General features: G+C 42.7%; 1 protein-coding gene across 2 annotated transcripts; it reads right to left on the minus strand.

The window, feature by feature from the left end:
* Positions 1-637: 637 nt before the first annotated feature.
* mgll (monoglyceride lipase) lies at positions 638-23,061 on the minus strand. 2 transcript variants are annotated; one of them, XM_048241860.1, is made up of 8 exons: positions 22,857-23,061; positions 21,763-21,907; positions 12,111-12,217; positions 10,937-11,073; positions 5,742-5,852; positions 5,306-5,395; positions 4,575-4,790; positions 638-4,432 (listed from the first exon to the last, which is right to left on the minus strand). In XM_048241860.1, exons 2-8 carry the CDS (start codon positions 21,885-21,887, stop codon positions 4,319-4,321), a joined length of 900 nt encoding a protein of 299 aa, XP_048097817.1. In that variant the 5' UTR covers positions 21,888-21,907; positions 22,857-23,061; the 3' UTR covers positions 638-4,318. The 2 variants fall into 2 exon arrangements, with proteins under 2 accessions (XP_048097817.1, XP_048097816.1); XM_048241859.1 differs by lacking the exon at positions 22,857-23,061 and having other exon boundaries at positions 21,763-22,289.
* Positions 23,062-24,314: the final 1,253 nt, after the last annotated feature.

Genomic DNA, 24,314 nt, shown 5'->3' on the forward strand with positions numbered 1-24,314 from the left:
AATTTTACTGTCCACGTTTCAGAGACGTAGCCTAATCAAACTAATCCTCACCTCATGAGCCTTTTCTAGAAGCGCACCTCAAATGACTGATCACTGCAGTGGCGCAGAGCTTTCCAGACGTGGGCTAGCCTTGAAGTAGTAGGCCTAACATTTATGCACTATGGGCTTGGGAGCACCACATTTCTGATAGGCAAACTGCAGTAGAAGAGATGCATCAATAGCCTATTTCGCATCTTTCTAGACAGATTATTTTACGAATCCTACACTATCTTTAAATTGAGACAATAATGAAGAGGTAACCGAAGTTTTCATAATATGTTTTGCCTGTGCAGAGGGTTACTAGCTTATGTATGCTGAGCGAAGCCTATGATGCAATAGGATAATTAGAAGATTATTGTTAAAGTCAGCCAAGGTAGAGATTAAGAGATTTTTCTCACTGACATTTGGATGTGGTTTGATTTAAGGGTGCCATCTGTTGGCGTACCGTAGGACAGCATCAGCATGTGTAACGGTAGCCTACAGGCATGAATTTGGATAAGTGAATAAAATGGGATAGAATTGTTTGGATAAAAGTACGAAACCAGCAAAAATGAAGGAAAAGCAATAGCCTACTATATAGACTATATGGGGATAGTAGTAGATGTGCAGAGAGAATGTTTATTTTGAAGTCAAATAAATATTAGATTCATAGCAACATGGCTGTGAATAGGTCTATTTTACCACAAGACAGGAACATTGAATGGGTTAACAGTCAATTTATTAGAAATACATGTTTGCCGTTTACAATCCATCAAATGCACAATTAGGCTACTGCAATTAATTCATTCATTAAGCACTCTAATGCCGCTCCAATATTGGAAATGTAACATTGCACATACATGCATAGGTTAGACTACAAGTCAAAAGTCTGGGATCACATGCCTTTATTGATGTAAATATAAAACTGATATCAGATTGCACATTGAGAGTAGCCTCCTTTTAATCCAGGTGTCAGATAATTTGTAGGAAGTGGTAGATAAATTAGGCCTAGTTAAAGTATCTATCCCATCTTTTAAGTCACATTAAGCAGTGTCGTTATAATAATAATTAATCAGTGACTAAAGCAAAACACAAATATGCCGACTTCTGCAAAACTGATGTAACTTACATCAGTCCATAATATGTAAATATTAAAATACAAAACAAAAAACACCATTATCAGGGATAATATGAATGGCAAACAAACTATTGAGCTATTAAAACAGTACTCTGCCATATACACAGGACTGCCTTAATGTAAATGGTGGATTTGGTCCCACCATTTAAGATAACACCACAATTCACATCAAGATCCTCGGACCTTTATCTCTACTGGCCAAGGGAGCAAGACAGTAAGAGGACTAGTGTTTATGACCTCTGAATAATCTCCTTCATAGATTGCATGGGCCCTGACTCAAATAAGAACTCTGAAGAGCAACTTTTGATTGTAAAGAATAACCCTTGTGATTAAAATCGCCACATTCTGCTGGTTTAACACAGTGTCCATGTATAGACAAATGCCCCATAGCAAATTCTCAATGTACTGCGGTGAGTCAGCCATGGCCCCACTTTAAAATGTCAAGGTTGGTATTACCCTAACCCTTATTAAAAGAGTGCAAAACGTCTTGGGAAAAAAATAGGCTACATTGTTTTCCTTAAATCCACAAATCGGCTTTTCAGTTGCACAGATGCAACAGGATTGTGGCAGCTATGCCTGTATGTGTTCTGTGGAATTGTTAATGTGTATATCCAGACAAGGCCATTCCCAGTAATTAACTTTTCTGACTGTGTCAGAAACTGCTGCAGGAGCTAAGGCTAATTCAGTCCTGGCTCCACCCGGTGCATCATCCACATCTTACACATCTCAATACTCCCCAAGACCTATAATACACCCCAAACTCTATCGATAATTTAATAAATGTGTCCTCTCAATCAAATGTGCCCTAGGTCTACAACTTTCTAAACTATTATTCAGATTGCAAGTTTACATTTCCATATGATGCATCAACAGAAAAATACAACAATCCTGACATCTCCATTGTAACATAGACACACACATTGTCTTTCAAAATGGAGCCACAGATAGAGACCAACGTATATTCACAAATTTGAAAAACAGTTGACTTACATTTGACAACTGACAGGTCCAACTGAAATTTGACCTACTGACACAGTCTATTATTTTCCTTCTGACAGTCCAAGTCATTCAAGAAACACTTGGCAGATATAGTTGGGAGAATGAGTTAAAAAAAAAGAAAAAACAGTTTTACAAAATATGACTAGCCTAAATGATTAGTAAGACAGGACTCATGCACATCATGAAGACATCAGCAGGATAGGGTATACAATCACAATATAGTAAGGTTTCAATAGAGCTTAGTGATGTATACAATCAGCCTGCCATTAAAGCTAAAGTGCACCATGGGTGTAGAAACATGAACTGAGAAGTCACTGGTGTAAAGTCATGTGTACGGTGAAACCAATGAAGCCCTAAATAAAAAGTGGGACAACATCTACTGTATAGTCGTTGCTATTATGTCTCTCAGGAATGTTTGGCCATCACCCTTGCAGCCCTTAGTTATCCTCAGGACCATGCCATTTCAATAAGCTGTGTCCAAAGTGCTTTTGGAAACATGATTTTAGCAATGACATTTTCAGACATTAGCCAAAGCCCATGAATATTCACAGGGAGGATGAATATGAACATGAGCTGAGGGAGTAAGGGAACAGCGGGCAGCAGGGACAGAAACAGCACAATTCAGTTCATATTAACATCACAGAACTTTTCCATTATACTGTTTCTCAGTGATTAAAGCATTTTGTCCCCTAGTTTACTCTTTCTTCATGAGTAGTCTATATTTACATTTCTTTTGTGCAAAAATCTCAATATCCGTATACTTCAATAATGATTATTTTATCATGCTATACATAAAATGTAATACCACATGATATTGATGCCAAAGTCAGGATATAAATGTCACAACTGGCATTTCAACAAGGAATTATTTTCTTGTCAGAGGAAAATAAATGCCAAAGGAGTATAAAAGCCATCACACATCCTTTAGACTGACTGGGAGGAGTAAATTACCCCCTTTCACATGAGTCTTGTGTATGTGCGTGTGTATGTGTGTGAGTGTGTGTGTGTCTGGGCTGTATGGTGCTGGATTTGAGCTGGTGTAGATGATAGACCCCTCAGGGTCATCTGATTCCTGAATTTCAAAGCCTCTCCCCTGGCCATTTTGACCCTGACTGTAAGGTTTAAATCTATTGCTGTCATATGATACTGTTTTCCTGGTCATTCGCACTTCAGGCAGTTAAAAAGCAGGTTTGTTTAAATTTAAACTTTCCCTGTATATCCACATTCTTTAGAGAAGTACCCCCCACACACACTATCTCCCCACCACCACAATCACCAACAGTCTGCACCTCTCAGCTGGTGATGTGAATAGAATAGTTCACAGTCTTGGGAAACAGTCATGTGTCAGAGTCAGTAATAACTGAGCACCAAACAGTCATATCCTCTGTGCTCCAGAGTGCTCAGCGAATTTATCTGACATATTATAGCTGCTGATTGTGTGCATGCTTAATTGTTTGTGTACATGTTTCATGTGTGAGTGATCCTATTTTGCTAGTACATAAGCATGCATCTTCATATATTTTTTCATAAGAGTATGGGTGTGTTTACTGTATGTATAAAGCCTACAAGCCAGGCAACTGCTGCTCTATCTCTGAGTGACAGGTAATATAACCCATTCTGTTTCTATACTGTAGTTGCTGTGGCAACTGGCTGGGTTGCATGCAGTACTGCCTCTGCACTCTAGGGGCAGCGGTACTACAGAGCATGCAGTACCGTTCGCAGAGCAGATAGATAGAGAGAGAGCACCACCTCAAAGGACAAAAGGCAGCAGTTACCGCGGCAACACACAATGGAGCGCTGTTCCAGAGGACTTAGCTCATTATGGTCACTTCACCAATTACCACGGCAACATGCTCTTTGAAGCACATCTGAGATACATACTCACACACACACACACACACACACACACACACACACACACAGACAGACAGACAGACAGACAGACACACACACACACACGCACTCAAATCCTTTACCTCATGGCGAGAAGATAGGCCTTCACACATACAATTGGTGAAAGTTCATGCTCACATATGTTCTGAATGATCAGCTGACCTTCAGTTCAGTAGAAAGTGTGTGTGTGTGTGTGTGTGTGTGTGTGTGTGTGTGTGTGTGTGTGTTGGACCACTAAGCAGCACTGCAAGCTGAATAGAACAGTATTGACTACACTGAGGGAGCAGGCAGACGCTCCAAGATCCAGGCAGTGAGCTCCTTGAGAGTGGCCTCAGCGATGTCTGGGAGGTCGTGGTGGAGAGCATGGTATGCTCCCTCATATATCTACCGGATCAAACACACACACACACACTACAGTTTACTGCCAGGTCAAAAGGGAAATTCTCTTGCATTAGAACAAAGGAGTTATTTAGAGACATACTGTGAATCTTTGTTTGAGGCATGATACTATGTAAGTTTCTTTTACCTTCAGTGTCTTGTCAGAGCTCTTGGCCTGGTCGTACATTAACTGGGAGCCACTGATGTCACACAGTTTGTCAACATCACCATGGAGAAGAAGAAAGGGCCAAGTGATGTCAGGAATAAGGCGCTGAATGCGATTAGCTGCCTCCATGAGCTGCATTCCAAAGGAGACTTTCAACCCACCATGGTAATTCAACTCATCAGCGTCGTAGGCCGCCACCTGCAGCCCCGGAGCAGAACTACACTTAGCCACATTCACACCTACACAACAGCCTAATAGCTCCAAGAAAAATAGTATTTGCATACATTTAGGTTGGTAGAGAACAGCTAGGTAAAGGCCCCACACAGCTGTGTGGGAGTATAGTTCCCTCACGACTATTCTAAACTTCTGAAGTCTGATTTCTATTTCAACTACGGCAACACATTTCATCCTAATGCCAGCATGAACATACACACACACACAGTACACAACAATGAACACAACCACTGGTAGCATTGCATGTAAAATGTATGCAAGATATATAACAGTTCATACATATAATCAGTGAGAAGACAAAATGTATAATAATAATAATATTATGTGCTCTGACGCTGGGGGTCATATTATGTGCTCTGACGCTGGAGGTCATATTATGTTCTCTGACGCTGGGGGTTGACTGGCCAAACCTAAACTACAGATCAAAGGCTTTTCATGCAGGCACACAAACACGACCTTTCACACACATTCTTTCGTACCTGTTTGGGGTCTCTGGAGACCCATTTGGACTGAATGGTGCCTAAAGAGAGATTGGGCATCATGTGACACAGCAGTTTAGCCAAAAACACCTGCGGGAGAAGGAAGCAGTCATATCAACTGACCCAATGGGTGTGAGAACAGACACAGAGAAAGAATGAGAAAAAACAGGATGTCTGTGAGAGCAATGGAGAGCGAGAGAGAGAGTTACATATTTGGGTGTGAGAACAGACACAGAGAAAGAATGAGAAAAAACAGGATGTCTGCATGTGTGCATTTGTGAGAGCAATGGAAAATGAGCGAGAGAGTTATATATAGGGAGAGAGAGAGAGAGAGAGCGCGACACGTGTGTGTGTGTGTGTTTGTGTGTGTGTGTGTGTGTGTGTGTGTGTGTTTGTTTGTTTGTTTGTTTGTTTGTGTGTGTGTGTGTGTGTGTACCCTAAAAGGAGTGGCGGACTCTGGGTTCATCTGCACCATAGGGGCAATGAGGACAACGCCGGCAAAGTCCTGTGGCCTCTCACATGCGGTGAGAATAGAGATAGCCCCACCCTGCAGAAACAAACAATGCCGTTTACACACACATATATGCACATCTGAACCCATAGACCTATGCAGTTATCCTGTGTGGAGACACAGGATCTGATAACAGCACATGGTCTTGGAGACTTAAAAACTTGGAGAGCAAGGAATGAAACTCAAGCTTCACATGATGTACACTGAACGCTCTGCAACACAGCTTCATTGTGCCTGTTCAATTATTGAAGGTCAAACCTGACACTTGTGTCGTTGTGTCACATGGCTGTGGCTGTCCTAAATTAGGCTAGATATGAAAATGAAAGGCTGTATGCTAAAGCGAGCGCTAAGGCAAATAACGGCTCTTTTGACTACTAAACAGCGCCAGAGGAATCCTCACAGTCTTCCCTCCCTTCTCCTCTGGCACTGAGGATGGTCAGAATGAAGTATGAATATTCATGAGAAGTTTCAAAAGAGCTGGCTGCTATCAACAAGCAGTTCCCACCGGAGCAGTGGCACCAGATAGAAATGCACAGTACACACACATACACACACACACACATACTCACACGAAGTGCACACACATATACACACACACACACACACGAAGCACACACACACACACACACACATACACACACGAAGCACACGCACACATTCACATCTATACCGTCATTTCCCCACTATTAACTGAGGTCTATACATTGACTTTGCAAAATTTCTTCAGCTATGAGGTTAAAGCACGGGGGCGGGCTATACATGCAAACATTTCTTTTCTACATTCTTCTTATGATTAAAGCCAGAACTGATTGTGATTCATTGGGCTATTGGGCGCTGCTGGTAATACACACTTGGGTGCGGCTAATACATGCTATTAATTTAAGTCCTTATAATCCATTTCTGTATGATGCTCTCTATCTCCCTCTCTTACATACAGTAATGTGGGGTCCTTATATAACCTCAGCGTATCTCATCAACTTGTAGGGGGCCGTAGCACAATGCACCCATTCACTCTTTAGCCCACCAAACCCCAGATACTGCATGTACTTGTGTGTGAGTGTGTGTGTGTGTGTGTGCAAATTTAGTGACCAGATAATTGTTTATAAAAGCATAAAAGAGGGAAGTGAGAAGAGAGACTTTGACTAAGGCACTGAGGACAGCTTATTCCACTGTGCAGTGTGTGGTGCAGTGTGTGGATGTGTGTGTGGTGCAGTGTGTGGTGCAGTGTGTGAGCAATGAGCATTCAGCATATGCACACCTAGGAATTATTGGAAATCCAGTGACCCTAAATGGACTACACTCTGTGAGCTGTGAGCTGTGTGTGTGTGTGTGTGTGTGTGTGTGTGTGTGTGTGTGTCGTGCGTGTGCGTGCGTGCGTGCGTGCGTGCGCGCGCGTGAACTGCACATGTCCGCTTTGGAATGTAAAAGGAACTGCATTCTCTGCCTGTATAAACAGTCTCTCATTCTTTTATTGAATGGCCACATAACAAGTATGGAAATGTCATGTCCTTACACAAAGACACATACACACAGGGTTACCATTTTTTGTGTGTGTGTGTGTGTGTGTGTGTGTGTGTGTGTGAGATGAGAGGGAGGGAGAGAGAGAGAGAAAGAGGGACAGAAATAACTGATTCCCAAAAGATTGCACAACCTTGAAACAAATGATTTTCAGGAATACTACTCATCGGAATGACTGGGAAACAAACATACAGTAATGGGTACACACACACACATGCACACACACAGGCTGTTCCTGTAAACCAAGCCTAGCGGCTATTCTGTAGCCCTTTCTCACGTACAGATCACTAACCAAGGTCAGACTGGGTGTTCTTTTTTCCATAAACACCCATCTTTCTATAAAACGTCACACATCCAAAATTCGATAATGATCACACACACTGTAAATATGAGCTCCATATTGTGGCTCTGTGGAGGGATGTGTCATTGGTTTGAACAAGGACAATCTTGCTATTCTTGGCTGATTATTTAGTAAGAGACAGAAAAGGGCAGGGTGACGTGTGTGTGTGTGTGTGTGTGTGTGTGTGTCTGTTTCTGGACATTGCTGGACACTCTTTGTCTGGCCCCAGGTGGTTTCCTGTGTTTACATTCTTGACGTCATGGTGAAGGAAGCATGTGAAGGAGGAGAGATGCTACAGATTCGTCTTCTTTGGGACCTTAATGTCCACAGTTCCAGTTCAGCTCAAGTTGTGTTGACCAATGTTGTGTTGACCAACTTAGCTCTTTCTGCGTCAGACAACCCCTTTGATTACACATTTTTATCTAGAGTCACATATAATTTATCCACTGAAACCACAAACCACATCGTCCCAGTGCTGAAGGACGTCCCAGGGCAGGAGGGCATAGGGCCACCTCACACTGTGCCGTCACCAGTATCTGTATCGTCATGGCCACTAGATCATGACTGTCCCCCTTCTAGGTTCTTGTGGTTCAATCCTGGAGCATATTCATATCCACATATATATGTATATATATCTCCAACTTCACCGGACAGTCTAATGTTTTTTTTCAGCACATCTCTGAATGCGGATTGGAATATTTATCAAAGAGCTTGGACAAAGTAACATTGCATGTTTTAGCTGTAGCTGATGTCAAACAGTTGTTAGCTGTCAAATCCAAAGTCAACATGGTCGTTTAGATAGCCATGGTACAATCCTCATGGCATGTGACAGGCAGTTGGGTGTTTTCCCAAAAACGTTTGAATAAAACTTGCAGAATTCTGAATTTGGTGTGCCACATTTATTTTTCAATTATCAGAGTTTTTGTAACATCAACTTTAGCATTTTTGCAGTAAATGTCCTTCTGCCAGGTGATAAATGCATGTGACTTGGTAGTGTGCTGTTGGATTTCCCTCTCATTCTCATCAAGCAAGTCTTGGTTGTGTGTCGTGGAGTATTTATGCTCATGTCAATAACTGCAGATTTGAGCATGTCCCAGTGCAGTATAGTGTCTAATACTGCACTGGGACATGCTCCCTTGCACCCTTTCAACACTGAGCTTTGGGAATCATTGCTTTATCTACACTCTTCATTTTCAACATGCCTCTGGGAAGTTTCATTTTGGTAATGACTAGGTCCCAGGACTAGGTTCTGGTGAAGCAGACTCAAGTGAATAGTCCCCTTTTCTCTTCTGTAAGCTGTCCTTCATCAGGAAAGTCAGGTTTCACAGGGTGCTGCTCCTCAGCTCTCAAACAACAATGGCCTTCACCTTTCACGTCAATCACTAGATCTATTTGTCATGGCAAATAAAGTTCTGGTTTGCAATGTGTAGATACTACTGGTTCTGACCACACAGTGGTGATCCATCTCAATGGTGTTGGTCCAGACAGTGGAGTTTGAGGCAGACTATATTTAGGCCATTTTGTTCCAGCACCTTCCCCATGGGTTGCTCAGTCAACAGTGCAGCAGTCTAAAAGCCCTCCTGCCTCCGGGAGGCTGAGTCCCACTATGCACCACTATGCCACTTTCTTTATTACTCAGGTCAAACAGATCTACCCAAGCCTCTTATTGGCCTGACTTGCACTAGTTTTTATTGACTGTCTATGCACAATTTCAACAAAATTTTGCTGCTCTTATTTTTTCATTATTATATGTGCCCTCTTATTTACTTATTTACTTACTTTTTTGTTTACTTGAATGTTATGTTTGTCTGTGGACTTAAAATTGGTAAAATATGTCTTGTCTTCACCGTGGGATAGTGAGAAACGTAATTTCGATCTCTTTGTATGTCTGGAACATGTGAAGAAATTGACAATAAAGCTGACTTTGACTTTGACTTTGACTTTGACTTTGAGTCCCAGGGCTTAGCAACTGATCATACACCCACTGCCTGAGTGCCAGATTGTGGCTGAGAGCTCCTGGACATCACTGTGCTGCCCCTGTCAGCACACTGTGAGCAGCACAGCGCTTTAACACAACACAGGCTGTTTACAGGGCCTGATCTGATCCCCTTCCCTTTGGCAGGATGCCTGTGGGACATCTTGTAGCATGGGGAGGCTCATGTGACAGCAGTCCCCACACAGCCCTTGGCTGAATACAACGGCATGGAAAATCCAAGACGATTGTGGACCCTCCCTGACTGCAGCCTTCGATTCCGTTGTGACCACGGTCATCAGTTCCACTGTTGAGGTCTTTGCTGGATTGTGCATGATCTGGCACCTCCCCCTTGACATGTCCACCTAAGCTGACCCCACCCGGGGCTAGACTCTAGAGGGACTGGGCTGCATAATTCATAAATTTTTTTAATCTCAATCACCATTTTTTCTAGCCACAATGAAATGAACAGCAAAACAAATCAGGCGCTCTCTAAACATGTCTGACCGTGTGGCTGCATGCACCAATCACAGCTGCTCTCTGCACCAGGCGGCCTGAGGTTTTTGAAGTTATTTATCAACACAAACCCGAAAGATTAAACTCATGAACAAGAAGACCCATAAACAGAGCAAAAGAAAAACAAAACTAGACAGATGAGTCAGAGCAGGACAGAGCAGAGTGCAGGAAGGACAGGAAGGCCGAGAGAGTGCGGGGTGAGACAGAACTACAGTAGCACCACCTTACTCTCCATTACAACATGTCATTCATAGCCTGACAAGCCAGACCCACATTAAAATGTCTTTCAAATTCCCTCTGCACACAATAGGACAGCGCTATGAGTCCCATGCGTTTCCCACCAGCGGAGCTAGTTGGCTAGTTCAAACTTTTGCCAACTTAATAAAAGCTTAACTCGTGTCACACTGTTCGCCAACAGCAACATCCATCTTATTTGTTTTCAAGTAGCAGGGAATTCAAGCCAAACCGTTGAAACTCTGCCATCAATCATTATGTTAAGCCCGCCTAACGACTCTATACACGATTTGATTGGCCTCATAGAAGTTTAATTTTTCGAGCTCACAAGCCACCGGAGAGTTGCTAGACTAGCCCTGGCAGCAAATGTAATTTGGTGCGTCTAGAGTTCTAGGCTATGTCATTCATACAGCATGCAGAAAATCAGAGACTGACTGAAACAAACTAGCCAATAAAGGGGCTGGGTGTTAATTGTGCCCTACACACACGCACGCACGCACGCACACACAGTATATGTTGCACTTTGTTTTATATGGTTACCATAGAGTGGCCTATGATGAAGACGGGCAGGTTGGGATGGCGCTCTCTCATGATGCTGATGTGTTGCAGAGAGTCTCTGATGAAAATCTGAAAATCTTTAACATTCATCCGCTCTCCCTCGCTCTGACCGTGACCCACTAGAGAGAGAGAGAGGGAGAGGGGGAGGGAGAGAGAGAGGGGAGAGAGAGAGAGAGAGAGAGAGAGAGAGAAAGAGAGAGAGAGAGTCAAATGTCAAATTCAACCATGAATCCATTTTTAGGAGCTACTGTAGCATTTGATTCCATAAAAACAGTGTTTAGTGAGCAGCAATGAGAATAGAGAGATACACAGTGGAGATATTTGGGAAAGAATGGAGAACAGCTTTCATTCATTTGGCAAATGCAGAGGAATTACACAGTGCCAAATTTAGCTCAGAATTAGTTTGGATCTGAGTTCAAGATACCACTGAGCAATGTTCACGCCTATCTTAGCGGGCCCGCTACAAAGGCACTCACTCATGCAGTTTCTGTGAAGGCCGCAGTGTGTGCTGCCCACTGCCTAATGCCACCCGCTCACACGTCGCCTGGCGCAGTGCTGTGTGGGAGCTCGGGGAACAACACATTCCTTTGGAACAGAGCCCTAAAATCATGTGATACATCTGGAATGGCGGGGTCAACTAAGACCTTGGCCATGTCTCCAGATGCACATGTCCATTCCAACGCTGGCAGTTAGCATGTCAAGAGTAGTTCTGAATTATGACATTTGAATTATGTCAACAGATGCACATGGGAATTGGGAACATTTGTGAATGAAACTTGACAATCTGTGAGAAGCAGACTTTTTAGAAAAGAGCACATGTTTGGGCATGACTTGTTAACATTTTGTGAATGTAGGTGAAATTCACTGCTGACTAGCCTTAGACCAAAAGCCGTTCATCTGATGATCTTTTAAATCTGGTGATAAGATTCCAACTGTGTGTTGCACAAACTGGATTTATTATGATATTTCAAATTCGGTGAACTATGTTATTTCTCCCTGAGCTGTCATCATACTTACTGGCTTAACCAAGCCTTACACTGAAAGACTAAGTAATGCTTTATTAAGAAAGTACTATGAGAGACATGAGCAACACAAGCAATTGAGATGAGCATATAGAAAGGAAGTAGCTCTGCTTGTGGTTGTGTGCGTGACTAACCGTGGTCATGAGCGAACAGCAGCAGCAAATGTTTGGTGAGTGACTGGGCCACGTCATTGTAGGCCCCACAATGCTCTCCAGCTCCATGTGCCACGAACACTAGCGCCCTGCAACAAAGGTCACTCACTCCGTTAGAGCAGAGCAGGCAGCACACACTCATATATGCAGTACACACACACTCACACAGTACACACACTCACATATGCAGTACACACACACACACACACACACACACACACTTCCAGTGCAGTGTGAAGAGCAGAGCAGGCGGCACACACTCACATATGCAGTACACACCAGTGATGCCAGTAACGCATTACTAAGTAACTATTTTGACCATTTTTTCGGTAACAAGTAATCTAACACGCTACTATTTACAAACTAGTAATCAGATTAAAGTTACTTATCTAAGTCACTGTGCGTTACTATTTTTGTAATTTTCCTTAGTAAAAAGATATATTCTTTGCTTTCTTCTTGTCTCGGGGATTAACGTCATGTAGGCTATGCTCACGTTTTCAGCATGAAGACAACTCACGTGTAAAACCCATAGACTGTAAAAAATAAACCACGCAGCGACACAAACGTAAACAATGGAGGGAGGAGAGAGATGCACATTTTATCTATAAAGTCATTATTTTGAGTTTGTGTCAGCTAGACATCCCAAGTCTCCCGAAGTTTTGGGAGTCTCCCACATATTGATATCCTGACGCCTGCAAATTACCTACATAAAATCTCCCGGAACCTAGAGCGAACAAGAGCACGCAAGCCAGACCGGACTTCAAATCGCGTGTGCATCTGAGTTAAACGTGCACACAACAGAGAGGGAGAGAGAGAGGTACGTACGACGGAGTATTAGGGCCACACATGAAGGAAAAAAATATTTTTGTTGAAATTTAATATCGACTTTAATCTCGACGTATCGACTTTAATGTCGCCACGTCGACATGAAAACTCAACATTTCGAGAATAAAGTTGAAATATCATGTCGACTTTAATCTCGACGTGTCGACATTAAACTCAACATTTTGAGAATAAAGTTAGTTTGGAGCGAGAACGACCGCTCGGGACGATTGAAAGGGAGGACGAATGAAACAATGCAACAAGTGCAACAATGATTCAGAGTGTTCGAGTGCAACAATGATTAGACATAGGTCTATATCATGTGGACAAAACATAGAACATATTAACCTATACGTTGCTCAGCCAAATACTTTGCTGTTAGGTCCTTATCACGGAGTTACAGGCGATAAATGCGATGGTCAAAAGTAGCCTAAACGTCATAGCGGTTTATTTATTTATTGTAGGCCTATTATTAAAGTGTTGTTCTAAACATTTAGTTGTTGCATCTAAATGTTCAACTTCATGCTTATGCACTAGAGGCATACTAGGCGCTCTCTCCAATCCTAGACTTTCACGTTGCTTGTTTGTAATGGATGCAAAACAGCCCATTGCTGAATGTCTATGGAGGGACGAATGAAGCTGTCCTCCCGACCACCCCATGTAGGCTAGTAGCCTACTTGCACACATTGCATAAATAAAGTGCATGGACACATGTTCTCTCACAGGATTAAAATAGTATATATGCTTAGGCTATACCTGTGTTTCTAGCCTCCTACAGGCTACGTATTGCAGGTGAGACATGGAAAAGCAGTTTTAGAAAAATGAGTTTTGCCATGTTATCCTATGGAGAGTGACGCCCGTGGGTCATGAAGGGCAGTTATTTGGATGTGCAGTAGCCTTAACCACGTAAAACAGAGTGAAATAACATTTTGTATAGAAACATTATATCATTGGATAGGCTACATATATTTTTCTAGCTATTTAGCCTAAACGGCATAGTATTTCCATAAACCCGAGACAGCACTTCACGATGACGGCAATGATAGTTAACAGACAAGACGCAATCTATCTAAATATCTGCAATCTATCTGAAATAACACCTATTTGAAGCCCATTTTTCATGTAATATATTGTGTATTAGTGTAGGCTACATAGCTTAAACTGTGTAGGCTATGTTTAAACAGTAGGGCCTATTATGAAGTTTAATGTCAGCATGTCGACTTTAAAAGTCGACACGTCGAGATTAAAGTAGATATGATATTTCAACTTTATTCTCAAATGTCGAGTTTAATCTCGCCATGGCAAAAATATTTTTTTCTTTTCAATATAATATCTACTTTTGCCATGGCGGCTTCGACATGTTGACTTTCAGATGCTCGACATTAAACTTTCGATTTCGCCTAAAGTTGAAATATAATATCTACTTTAATCTCGGCGGTTGTCTGTTAACTACTCATTGCCGTCTTGTCTGTTAACTACTCATTGCCGAAGTGCTGTATCTCAAGGTTGGAAATACCATGCACTATGCCGCTTAGTATATAGCTAGAATAATACATATATCCAATGATATGTTTCTATACAAAATGCTATTTCACTCAGTTTTACGTGGGTAAGGCCACCGCACATTCAAATAACTGCCCTTCATGAACCACTAGGTCAACTAATTTCTCTAAAACTGCTTTTCCATGTCTCACCTGCAATAAACATAGGAGGCAATAAACACAGGTATAGCCTAAGCATATTTACTATTTTGATCCCGTGAGGGAATATGTGTGCATGTATACTTTATTTATGCACTGTGTGTGCATATGTGCGCATGTAGGCTACTAGTACATGGGGTGGTTGGGAGGAGGACAGCTTCATTCGTCCCTAGACATTCAGCAATAGGCTGTTTTGCATCCATTACAAACAAGCAATGTGAAATTCTAGGATTGGGGAGAGCGCCTAGTAGGCCTATTCTAGTGCATAAGCATGAAGTTGAACCTTTAGATGAAAAACACTCTTTAATAATAGGCCTACAATAAACCGCTAATGACGTTTAGGCTACTTTTGACCATCGCATTTATCGCCTGTAACTCCGTGATAAGGACCTACAGGAAAGTATTTGGCTGAGCAACGGAGGTTAATGTTTTATGTTTTGTTCACATGATAGGCCTATGTCTAATCATTGTTGCAGTCGAAGAAAACTGGAATGTTTAATTCGTCCTCCCTTTCAATCGTCCCGAGCGGTCCTTCTCTCTCCAAACTAACTTTATTCTCAAAATGTTTTAGTTTTAAAGTCGACATGATATTTCAACTTTATTCTCGAAATGTCGACAATGTCGACATGGCGATTTTAAAGTCGATATTGATATTTCAACTTTCAACTTTATTCTCGAAATGTCGAGTTTAATGTCGACATGGCGAGTTTAATCTCGTCATGGCAAAAATATTTCTTCCTTCATGTGTGGCCCTAATACTCCGTCGTAGAGAGGAGTGGTGCGTGTGTGCCTGCAAGCGCATCCAAGACAGAGAGCATGGTCTGTTTTGCTAAATCAACCAATCAGTTTTCAGTGTAGGTGGGCTTAGCTTATATCTCTTTTCTCCCGAACTTAATTAATCAGTTCAGTTAGTGTATCTAGGAACAGGAGCGTCATGGCAGTCAGTGCCCCTCAAAAAGGAACATTTAAGACCCATTTCACATCAGACTACAAAAAGTGTAGCCTACCCAATTGTCTCATAAGAGTAAAACATAATGATAGTCTTGCACACTGCACTGTTTGTAACAGTGACTTTAGCATTGCTCACGGCGGGTTAAATGATTGCAAAAGACTTGTTGAGGTGAGTTTAACAAGTGTAATTTCATTTGCATATTACTCAGGCCTATACTAGATGGCTAGTTGCCAAGGCTACATGAAAAGGCCAAACTACAAAATCTACATATTTTACTATCACAATTTATATCAATAGGCCTTCCTTATTTGGTGTACTGACTAGACATTATTGAACAAACATCTGAATTTCAGTATCTAAGTATGTTAGGTTGGGATGTCTGCTATACATTGTTGCCATTACTGTTAAAATGCACTTCCAGTATAGTGAGTATTGGCAAACTGGTTATCATTTTTATGTTGAGGCGGTGGGGGTGTTATAAAGTAACTTGTAATCTAACTTAGTTACTTTTAAAATCAAGTAATCAGTAAAGTAACTAAGTTACTTTTTAAAGGAGTAATCAGTAATCGGTAATCAGATTACTTTTTCAAGGTAACTGTGGCAACACTGGTACACACACACACACACACTCACACAGTACACACACTCACATATGCAGTACACACACACACACACACTCACATATGCAGTACACACACACTCACACAGACACACACTTCCAGTGCAGTGTGAAGAGCAGAGCAGGCGGCACACACTCATATATGCAGTACAGTACACACACTCACACAGACACGCACTTCTAGTGCAGTGTGAAGTGCAAATGGACTTTCATAAACACACTAAAACAAATGTAGGTTGGGTAAGTGCCTGCTGGGTGACTATGCTTATGCAGTGTGATAAATAACCTCAGAAAAGTACAGACCGTACACACACACAAGCACACAATTATAAGCATAGTCCCAAGGAACAGAACCCCCCCCACACACACACACACACACACAAATACATTTGCAGTTCTTGTACACAGATTGTGTGAGGTAGTGACACTGTAATGACAGGTTTGGGTCTGAAAAGGAGTGGGCACCAATTAGCCAAATCAGTGAATTAGTGTGGAGAGACGGAGAGAGAAGAGAGACAGAAAAGAGGCTCATTAGCCGTCCCCATCTCTCTCCAAAGACCCTTTATTTCTCTCTTCTCTTTCCTCTGAGAATTTCTGAACATAGTGATCTATGTGTGTGTGTGTGTGTGTGTGTGAGAGAGAGAGAAAAGAAAGAGAGGCAGACAGAGACAAAGAGTAGACTGAAAGAGGGTCTTTGTGTTTTGCAGGGACTGTGAGGGACGGTTAACTGCCTCTATTGACTGTTATGATGTATGTAAATATATAGGCAGTCCCTGAGGGCAGCATATACCATCTGTATCTGTGTTCTACACCCTGCAACCTCATCCATATGACCATTAATCACCAGGCCAGCAGCATAAGAGCTGCTCTATTGTCCAGCACAGGCCATCCACACACATGCATCTCTCTGGCAGACCCCCACAAGCAGCTTTGTACAATTCTAAACACTCACACTCTCACACACACACACACACACACACACTGTGTTAAACTCCTCACTGTGGATCTTAATCAGATTATAGCCTTCAGCCCCTGAACCCAGATAGGGGTCAATGTAGTGAGGTCAATGGCACCATGTTAACAGACTTTGTGTGTGATGAGAAATAGAGTGAGAGAGAGTCAGAGAGATAGAGAAACATCCCAGTCAACAAACAAGGTTGTTGTGCAAGAGCATCACTGTGTGTTATTTAATGTGATAAACTCACAGGCGTAATATGCATGTGTGTGCGTGTGTGTGTGTGTGTGTGTGTAAAACACTGGCTTTCTGCTAAGTTCACTGGCTGCATTGTCCACTAAAAGATCTGTCAATCATTATTGTGCTCCATTCCTCATCCCTGAGCACCTTTCACCTATTTTACTTGAACTGAACAGACTCAACTCAACATGAGGTAGTTTTTAAAATGGGTGCCAACATTTGGTCAGCATATGTTTGCATTCAGCTGCATACCAACCGTTGAATTCTTGCAATACACCAAATAGCCCAATCCTCAGTGCTGAGCCGAGCACTACAGTGTTTGCATGTCTGTTTCTGATGAAAAAGCTGATGTGTTGCCAAAGTGCCCAAATGCAGCACAGCTGACTGCATCAGTTTAGCTGTTTTCAGACAACTGCTCTGTTAGATAGTCCACTGTGTTTACTTGTGTTATAACTGTAAGGTACACTGTAATGAAATGAGTAGAGTAGTTAAACAGTGTTTCACACCATGCCCTACTTTCAGTTCCTGGACAAACATCCACATTGTTCTGTAAAAAAGCCTTGCTGTACCTGACCCTTGTGTGCTGTTATGTGCTCTACCTGACCCTTATGTTTAGCATCTGACCCTTACGTGCTGTTATGTGCTGCATCTGACCCTTATGTGCATCTGACCCTTACGTGCTGTTATGTGCTGCATCTGACCCTTACGTGCTGTTATGTGCTGCATCTGACCCTTACGTGCTGCATCTGACCCTTATGTGCACCTAACCCTTGTGTGCTGTTATGTGCTCTACCTGACCCTTGTGTGCTCTGCCTGACCCTTATGTGCTGCATCTGACCCTTGTGTGCTGCATCTGACCCTTATGTGCTGCTATGTGGTTGTACATGTTTGCTTACGTTTCTGGACTCGGCTGTATGTGGGCCCCTTATTTGTCAGGTTAGTTCCGCTGGCTCCTTCTAATCTACACACTAATACCAGAGACACAGCACTCAAAAAATCCTCCATAGATATGCATGGGGTTAGTTTGTATAAATATGGCAGTTGTCTACACATATCCCATCCCTTCCGCTGCAAAAGAGTCGACATGTGAATACATTGTGCCAATCCTGTGCTGTGTTGTGAAGACATTGTGCCAGTCATATCATGTGTTGTGATCTCGCTGCTGGAGCAAGGTTGGTGTTGTGAAGCTTTGCTGAAATAGATGCCTGATAAGTGCCCAAAAAGTTGCAATATGGCCACCGAGTGGAGGGACTTGCCTAAAAGGACTTTGCTAATATAGGCTACACCTGTATCCTACTGTCACTACTGTGAAGCTACACCATAGGCTAGCTTGTTAATCAGGACTCTACATACAGATCTGAAGTTTACAGTTTAGGCCAGCAGGCAGACCAACGGATACCCTGAATTACTGAAGCTAAGCAGGTGTGGGTTTGGTTAGTACTTGGATGGTAGACCTCCTTGGAAAACTAGCTTGCTGCTGGAAGTGGTGTTGGTGGGTGGCCAGTAGGTGGCACTCTTCCCTCCGGCTAAAAAAATCGATCCCAATGCCCCAGTGCAGTGACGGGGACACTGTACTGCAGGAGAAGATGTCCTTCAGATGAGACATTAAACCGAGGTCTGGACTCCCTGTGGTCATTAAAGATCCAATGCCACTTATCACAAAGAGTAGGGGGTTCCCCGGTGTCCTGGCTAAATTCCCCACCTGGCTCATTCGATCTGGCCCCCTAATCATCCCCCAGTGTAACTGGCTCATTCACTCCTTCACTCTCCACCTCAAGCTGGTGTGTGGTGAGCGTTCTGGTGCATAATGGCGGCCGTGCATCACCCAGGTGGGTGCTACACATTGGTGGTAGTTAGTGAGGTTCCCCCTTCACTGTGAAGCGCTATATACACATGTAACATGTTGTTGTACAAGCTAATTGTGTAAACGTGGGATCGTTTCCAGTTAGCCTTACAGGTAAACAGGCTGTGTTCTGCGTTCAAAATATGGCCTGTCTAGAGTAGACTAGGTGCCTTCATGGGGCTATCAGGCAGAGGTCGCGTGTGAGCCGCTGGGGAGCTGTGGGGAGCCTAAGCAGTGGCGGCTTTTGCTTGTATGACATGCCTTCAAAACAAACGGCTTTCTTATTTCAGCATCAGTGGTTATCCACAGTGTGACTCATTTCACACAACACCGAGCGAGGCGTGATTTTAACAACCTGTTAAACTTGCAATGCCACCTGCTCAATTAGCTATGAGGAGTCACTGGAGAGGACCGAGAGAGAGAGAGAGAGGGGGGAGGGAGAGAGAGAGAGAGAGTGCCTCACTGTCTGTCTGCACTGGGATGGAGCTGCGTTCGCTGGTCTTGCCCATCCCACTATCCACAGTAAGGTGCATTCGGCACACATCACTGTGCACTGGAGACTGTGGGAGGAAAACATGCAGGCAACCAGAATGCAAAGCTTAAAAGGGATTGTACACTCAAATCAGTAGATCTTTCAAAATCAGTCACTTTACAGAACAATTAAATTATCTTTAAAAGTTCCAGTCTACTGACACAGTCATCCTAATAAAATTCCCAATATGCAACTGTCCCTATGCACATTCAGTGCTCTTGATGACATCTTTGTGGTCAAAATATGCAGACATATTAGCTAGCACAATGTTATTGTCAATGGCAACATGGCAGATGTTCTCATTACGTACCAGCAGTGCTCACCATATGAAGAACCTACCAGTACCAGTAGAGTTTGTATCTACTGATATGAAAGCCTGGGACAAATCATCTGGGCTAGAAAGACAGGCAGTAAAAGAGCACCAGAATATGGGGAGATGGGTCTGGGGAATGTCATGTAGGTCAGTCACGTCTGTGCTACATATGACTTCACAACAACCAGCTACCAGCAAATGCAAAAAGACCAAGGTCAAAGTAACACAGCAACATAACAGTTGGCATATTAAGTTCCTCAAAACTGCTCCCACATCAGAAAGGCAAAAGTACTTCAGAGCTTCTGATTCAATAGAGGTTTTGGAAAATTCAGTGAATTGCTGCTCGAGGTCCTATAACCAGACATATCTGTTCTAATAATAACAGTACAATTTTAAAGAAGAATAATGAATAGACAGAGGGGTTTTCTGTTGCCATTTAAAATGTTCATTGAGCCCACATATTTAGTAGCTATTTCCACAATTTTATTTTCGACAACTTTTGGGAATATTGGAAAGACAAAAGAGCTCATAAAGGGACATTATGACAAAAAATCAGTAATGTAAGAGGGTGCTAACCATAGGACCATATAAGACTTTAAAATCGACCATTAAAAGGCTTTTAAAAGACCAGAAGGCCTAAGCTAATGTTGCTATATATCAATGTTTCTGAGCAATATCAAATCAATATGCCCTTTCCGCAGACTTCCTCTCATGCAGATCTATTGACACATAATTGACACAGGCCATTTGTGTTGACTGGTCAAGCACCTGTCTGATTTAATGGATGTTCAAGGCTACAATAATCATCACCTGTTTACTAGTTATAATGTACGGGCTTAAACAGCTTGCAGGGACCTGGCATTTACACCTTGAAAACAAAAAGGCTCAGGAGAAGCATATGGCACTACACCACCCACATGCCAGCAGCTATATTAAACAACTCAATAAATAAAAACGTTTTTTCCCCAAGCCTATCCTCCATAGACACAATTAAGCCCACATGCCTTTGGTGTGTGTGATAATCCCCCACACACCCGAAAGGAGGATGCCACTTGGTTAGTCAAAGGCGGGAAAGTGACTGTTACCATGGAAACAGCATGACTGGGGAAGTACCATGCTCAAAGGAGGGTGAAAAGGTTGCCAGGGCAACAAAGGATGTGAGATACCTTCAGTATAGCATGTGGTCTGCGCAGTCTCAGTAAATGTGCAGGACATGTGATTGAAAAAAGAGGAAGTGCAGTCTGGCAAAGAGTTGAAAATTAACTGCCGCTGTACTCCTAAAGAAATCAATGAAAAACGTATGGCAGTGAGAGAGTGTATGCTGGCTACTGTATCACCTAGGCCTACATACAGTTGAGGGGATAACACACATGAGGTTTCACACAAATACCTAGGCTACAGGCTATTACTTTCCCTCACTACTCTTACACATGCACTGGACTAGGCTACACACAAACACAGGTGTAGAGTCAGAATTGTACACCATGTAAACTGCATGTGAAAATCTTACGTCCTTCTGTGACCTTTGCATGTGACAGTCACGCCGGCTGATTAGGCTATTGCCTTAGCGAGTTGTCTTGTTACAAACATTAACGCCAACACCCAGTTGTCAGCGACGTATTGACACCGTGTTGTAATGCAACAACATGCAAACTGACCTTGGAGGGACTTCCGGCTCCCAGTAGCGACAGAATAAATGCTGTCCGTCCGCGTTGATTATGTGCGGCAGGTCGTCGTAGGGGATACCTTGCGGACTCCGTCGCGGCGTCCCTGGCTCTGGCATGGCAGGGCTATTCAACGTTTCTGTAATATAGTCCCGCAGGAGGATCAGGACATCGGAGCTGAGCCAGCATGATACCACGGCAACCAGCATACAGGTGGCGAAGACGTTCATTGTCTTAGTTTCATTCATTTCAGTCGCACAACAGTGCGCGACGTAGGCTAGTAGGCTACACTAACGGAATGTTTTCAATTAGGTTTACAGCCACTGACGTCGCAGAGCCTGGGTTCAGTATCACATGCAGACACCAACACACATAACTACCCTGACGGCTGACAAAATGAGGGAACCTAGAGGCAGATGCATGTGAAATGCATTGACTACACCACTAGAACAACGTCCTCGCAGAACCTCGCGCTGGTCAGCAGCACGCTCAAAAAATAGGACAGCAAAAATAGGCTCAAACCATAGGCTGCTTCATGCGCCTCTGCTGGAGATATTGTCAACAGCTTGAATTAACCCGCTATGGGAGAGAAATATGTATATCCTCTGTATAAAATACATATCTGGGTCGACAGAAATCAGTTTAAACCTCAGATGATAATGCCTCGTCTAAGCATGTTGGCTATAGCTTACCCCGCAGCCTATTTGTTACACTTGCTCAGTTGTGGGATTATTATGTAGCCTAGGCTATTATGGTATGGACACATCAAATTATGTAAAATCTAGGATGTTTGAATAGACAATCAAATGACCTTTCTTTGTCAGCCAAAGCGACGTTAAACAACTATTTCTCCATAAACAGAGTAAATAACATTAACCGGGATTTAGTTTTAATGGCATCCCACATTCATTTAACGAAAGTTGTATAAACAAAGTCATAGAGTAGGCTAGACTGTTGAATGAGTGCATCACACCATAGGCTATAGGTTGCGTGCTGAACCTGCAGTAGCCTATAGCCTACGAGAAAACTCGGTCAGAAGTATTTTAACTTTCTAACATAAAGCGATAATATGTCAAAAGTAAACTCACCTAGTGTTTTATGAAATGTGATAAATCAGGCCTAGCCTTGGCAGTGATAAGGAAGAGAAATGAAACCAATTCAGCTCTCCGGTATCGGGGCGAGCGGTGGTAGGACTAGCGCTCGCTCGTGGCGTTCTCACACATTAGGGCAGCGTGCTTCCCCTCTGATGCTACAATTCAAACTGCTGGGTGGAGACTGAAGTGCGAGACTGGAGGAAGCACAAGCACACACAGAAACACATACAGAAGCACATACACACACACAAAAGCACGCACGCAGACGCGCGCGCGCGCGCGCACATACGCACACACACACAGACACACACACACACTCAAAAGTATCTTCTCTCTCACTCTCTCTCTCTTTCTCTCTCTCTCTCTATATATATATATGGCAACACATACAGAAGCACATACACACACACAAAAAGCACGCACGCAGACGCGCGCGCGCGCGCGCGCACATACGCACACACACACGCATACACACTCAAAAGTATCTTCTCTCACTCTCTCTCTCTCTCTCTATATATATATATATATCTATCTATCTGTATCTATCTATCTATCTATCTATCTATCTATCTATCTATCTTATAATTAATAAATTGGTTGGATTCCACTTAGGCCTACTGAAGGAATTTGTCCCATTAAAATGAGGTCAACTGACAGAATTATGAATGAGCAAATAAATATCAAAGCTCGCTAACAGGAGAGACACTGACCTTTTTCTATTTACACATACTGCCACACAGGAAATATTCTCAATATTTTAAACAGCTTCGTTTTGTGTTGTCAGCCAGCCCTCTGAGGTAGGACCACAAAGGAATGCAAGATTATCAGTTAACCTGAAACTGTGTGAAACTGTGTGCAGAACACTTTGCCTTTGGATTAAGGCCTGTGGGGTGCCAGCAACAAAAATGTAACCTAACTTTTAGGCTACATAAATGGCTACATACAGTGGAGTATTGTGTGTAGATTGATGATAAAAACAATTAATTGAATCCATTTTAAGATGAGTCTAAAACATAACAAAATGTGGAAAAAGTGAAGCTCTGTGAATATGCGTGTTGTTTAAAAAGGTGTGTGTGGACAAACCTGTTTAAGTTGCAGGTCTGTCTAGAGACATTACTGAAGCCAGTTTCCGAATCATCCAAAACCCAGGAACCAATCACAACCGCTTATCCTGCATATAGACAGATAAGTACAGTTTTCCTCAGTCGCTTTGGTGCATTTCTCAGATCAGAATTGAAATGTGCACTTTTCATTAGAAAATACTTAGAGAATAAACTGTCATATTGATAACATGACAAAGTAGTCAAAGCATGTTCATAAACAATGGCAAAAGGACTTGTCATTCTGAGAGCAACAACAAAAAAAAAACAACGGCTGTGCTGATGGCGTCAGTACCCTGTGCAAAACTGTAACAGCGCTGTGCTGATGGCGTCATTACCCTGTGCAAAACTG

The sequence above is a fragment of the Alosa alosa genome, chromosome 4, assembly GCF_017589495.1.
Source record: "Alosa alosa isolate M-15738 ecotype Scorff River chromosome 4, AALO_Geno_1.1, whole genome shotgun sequence".
Lineage (NCBI taxonomy): Eukaryota > Metazoa > Chordata > Actinopteri > Clupeiformes > Clupeidae > Alosa > Alosa alosa.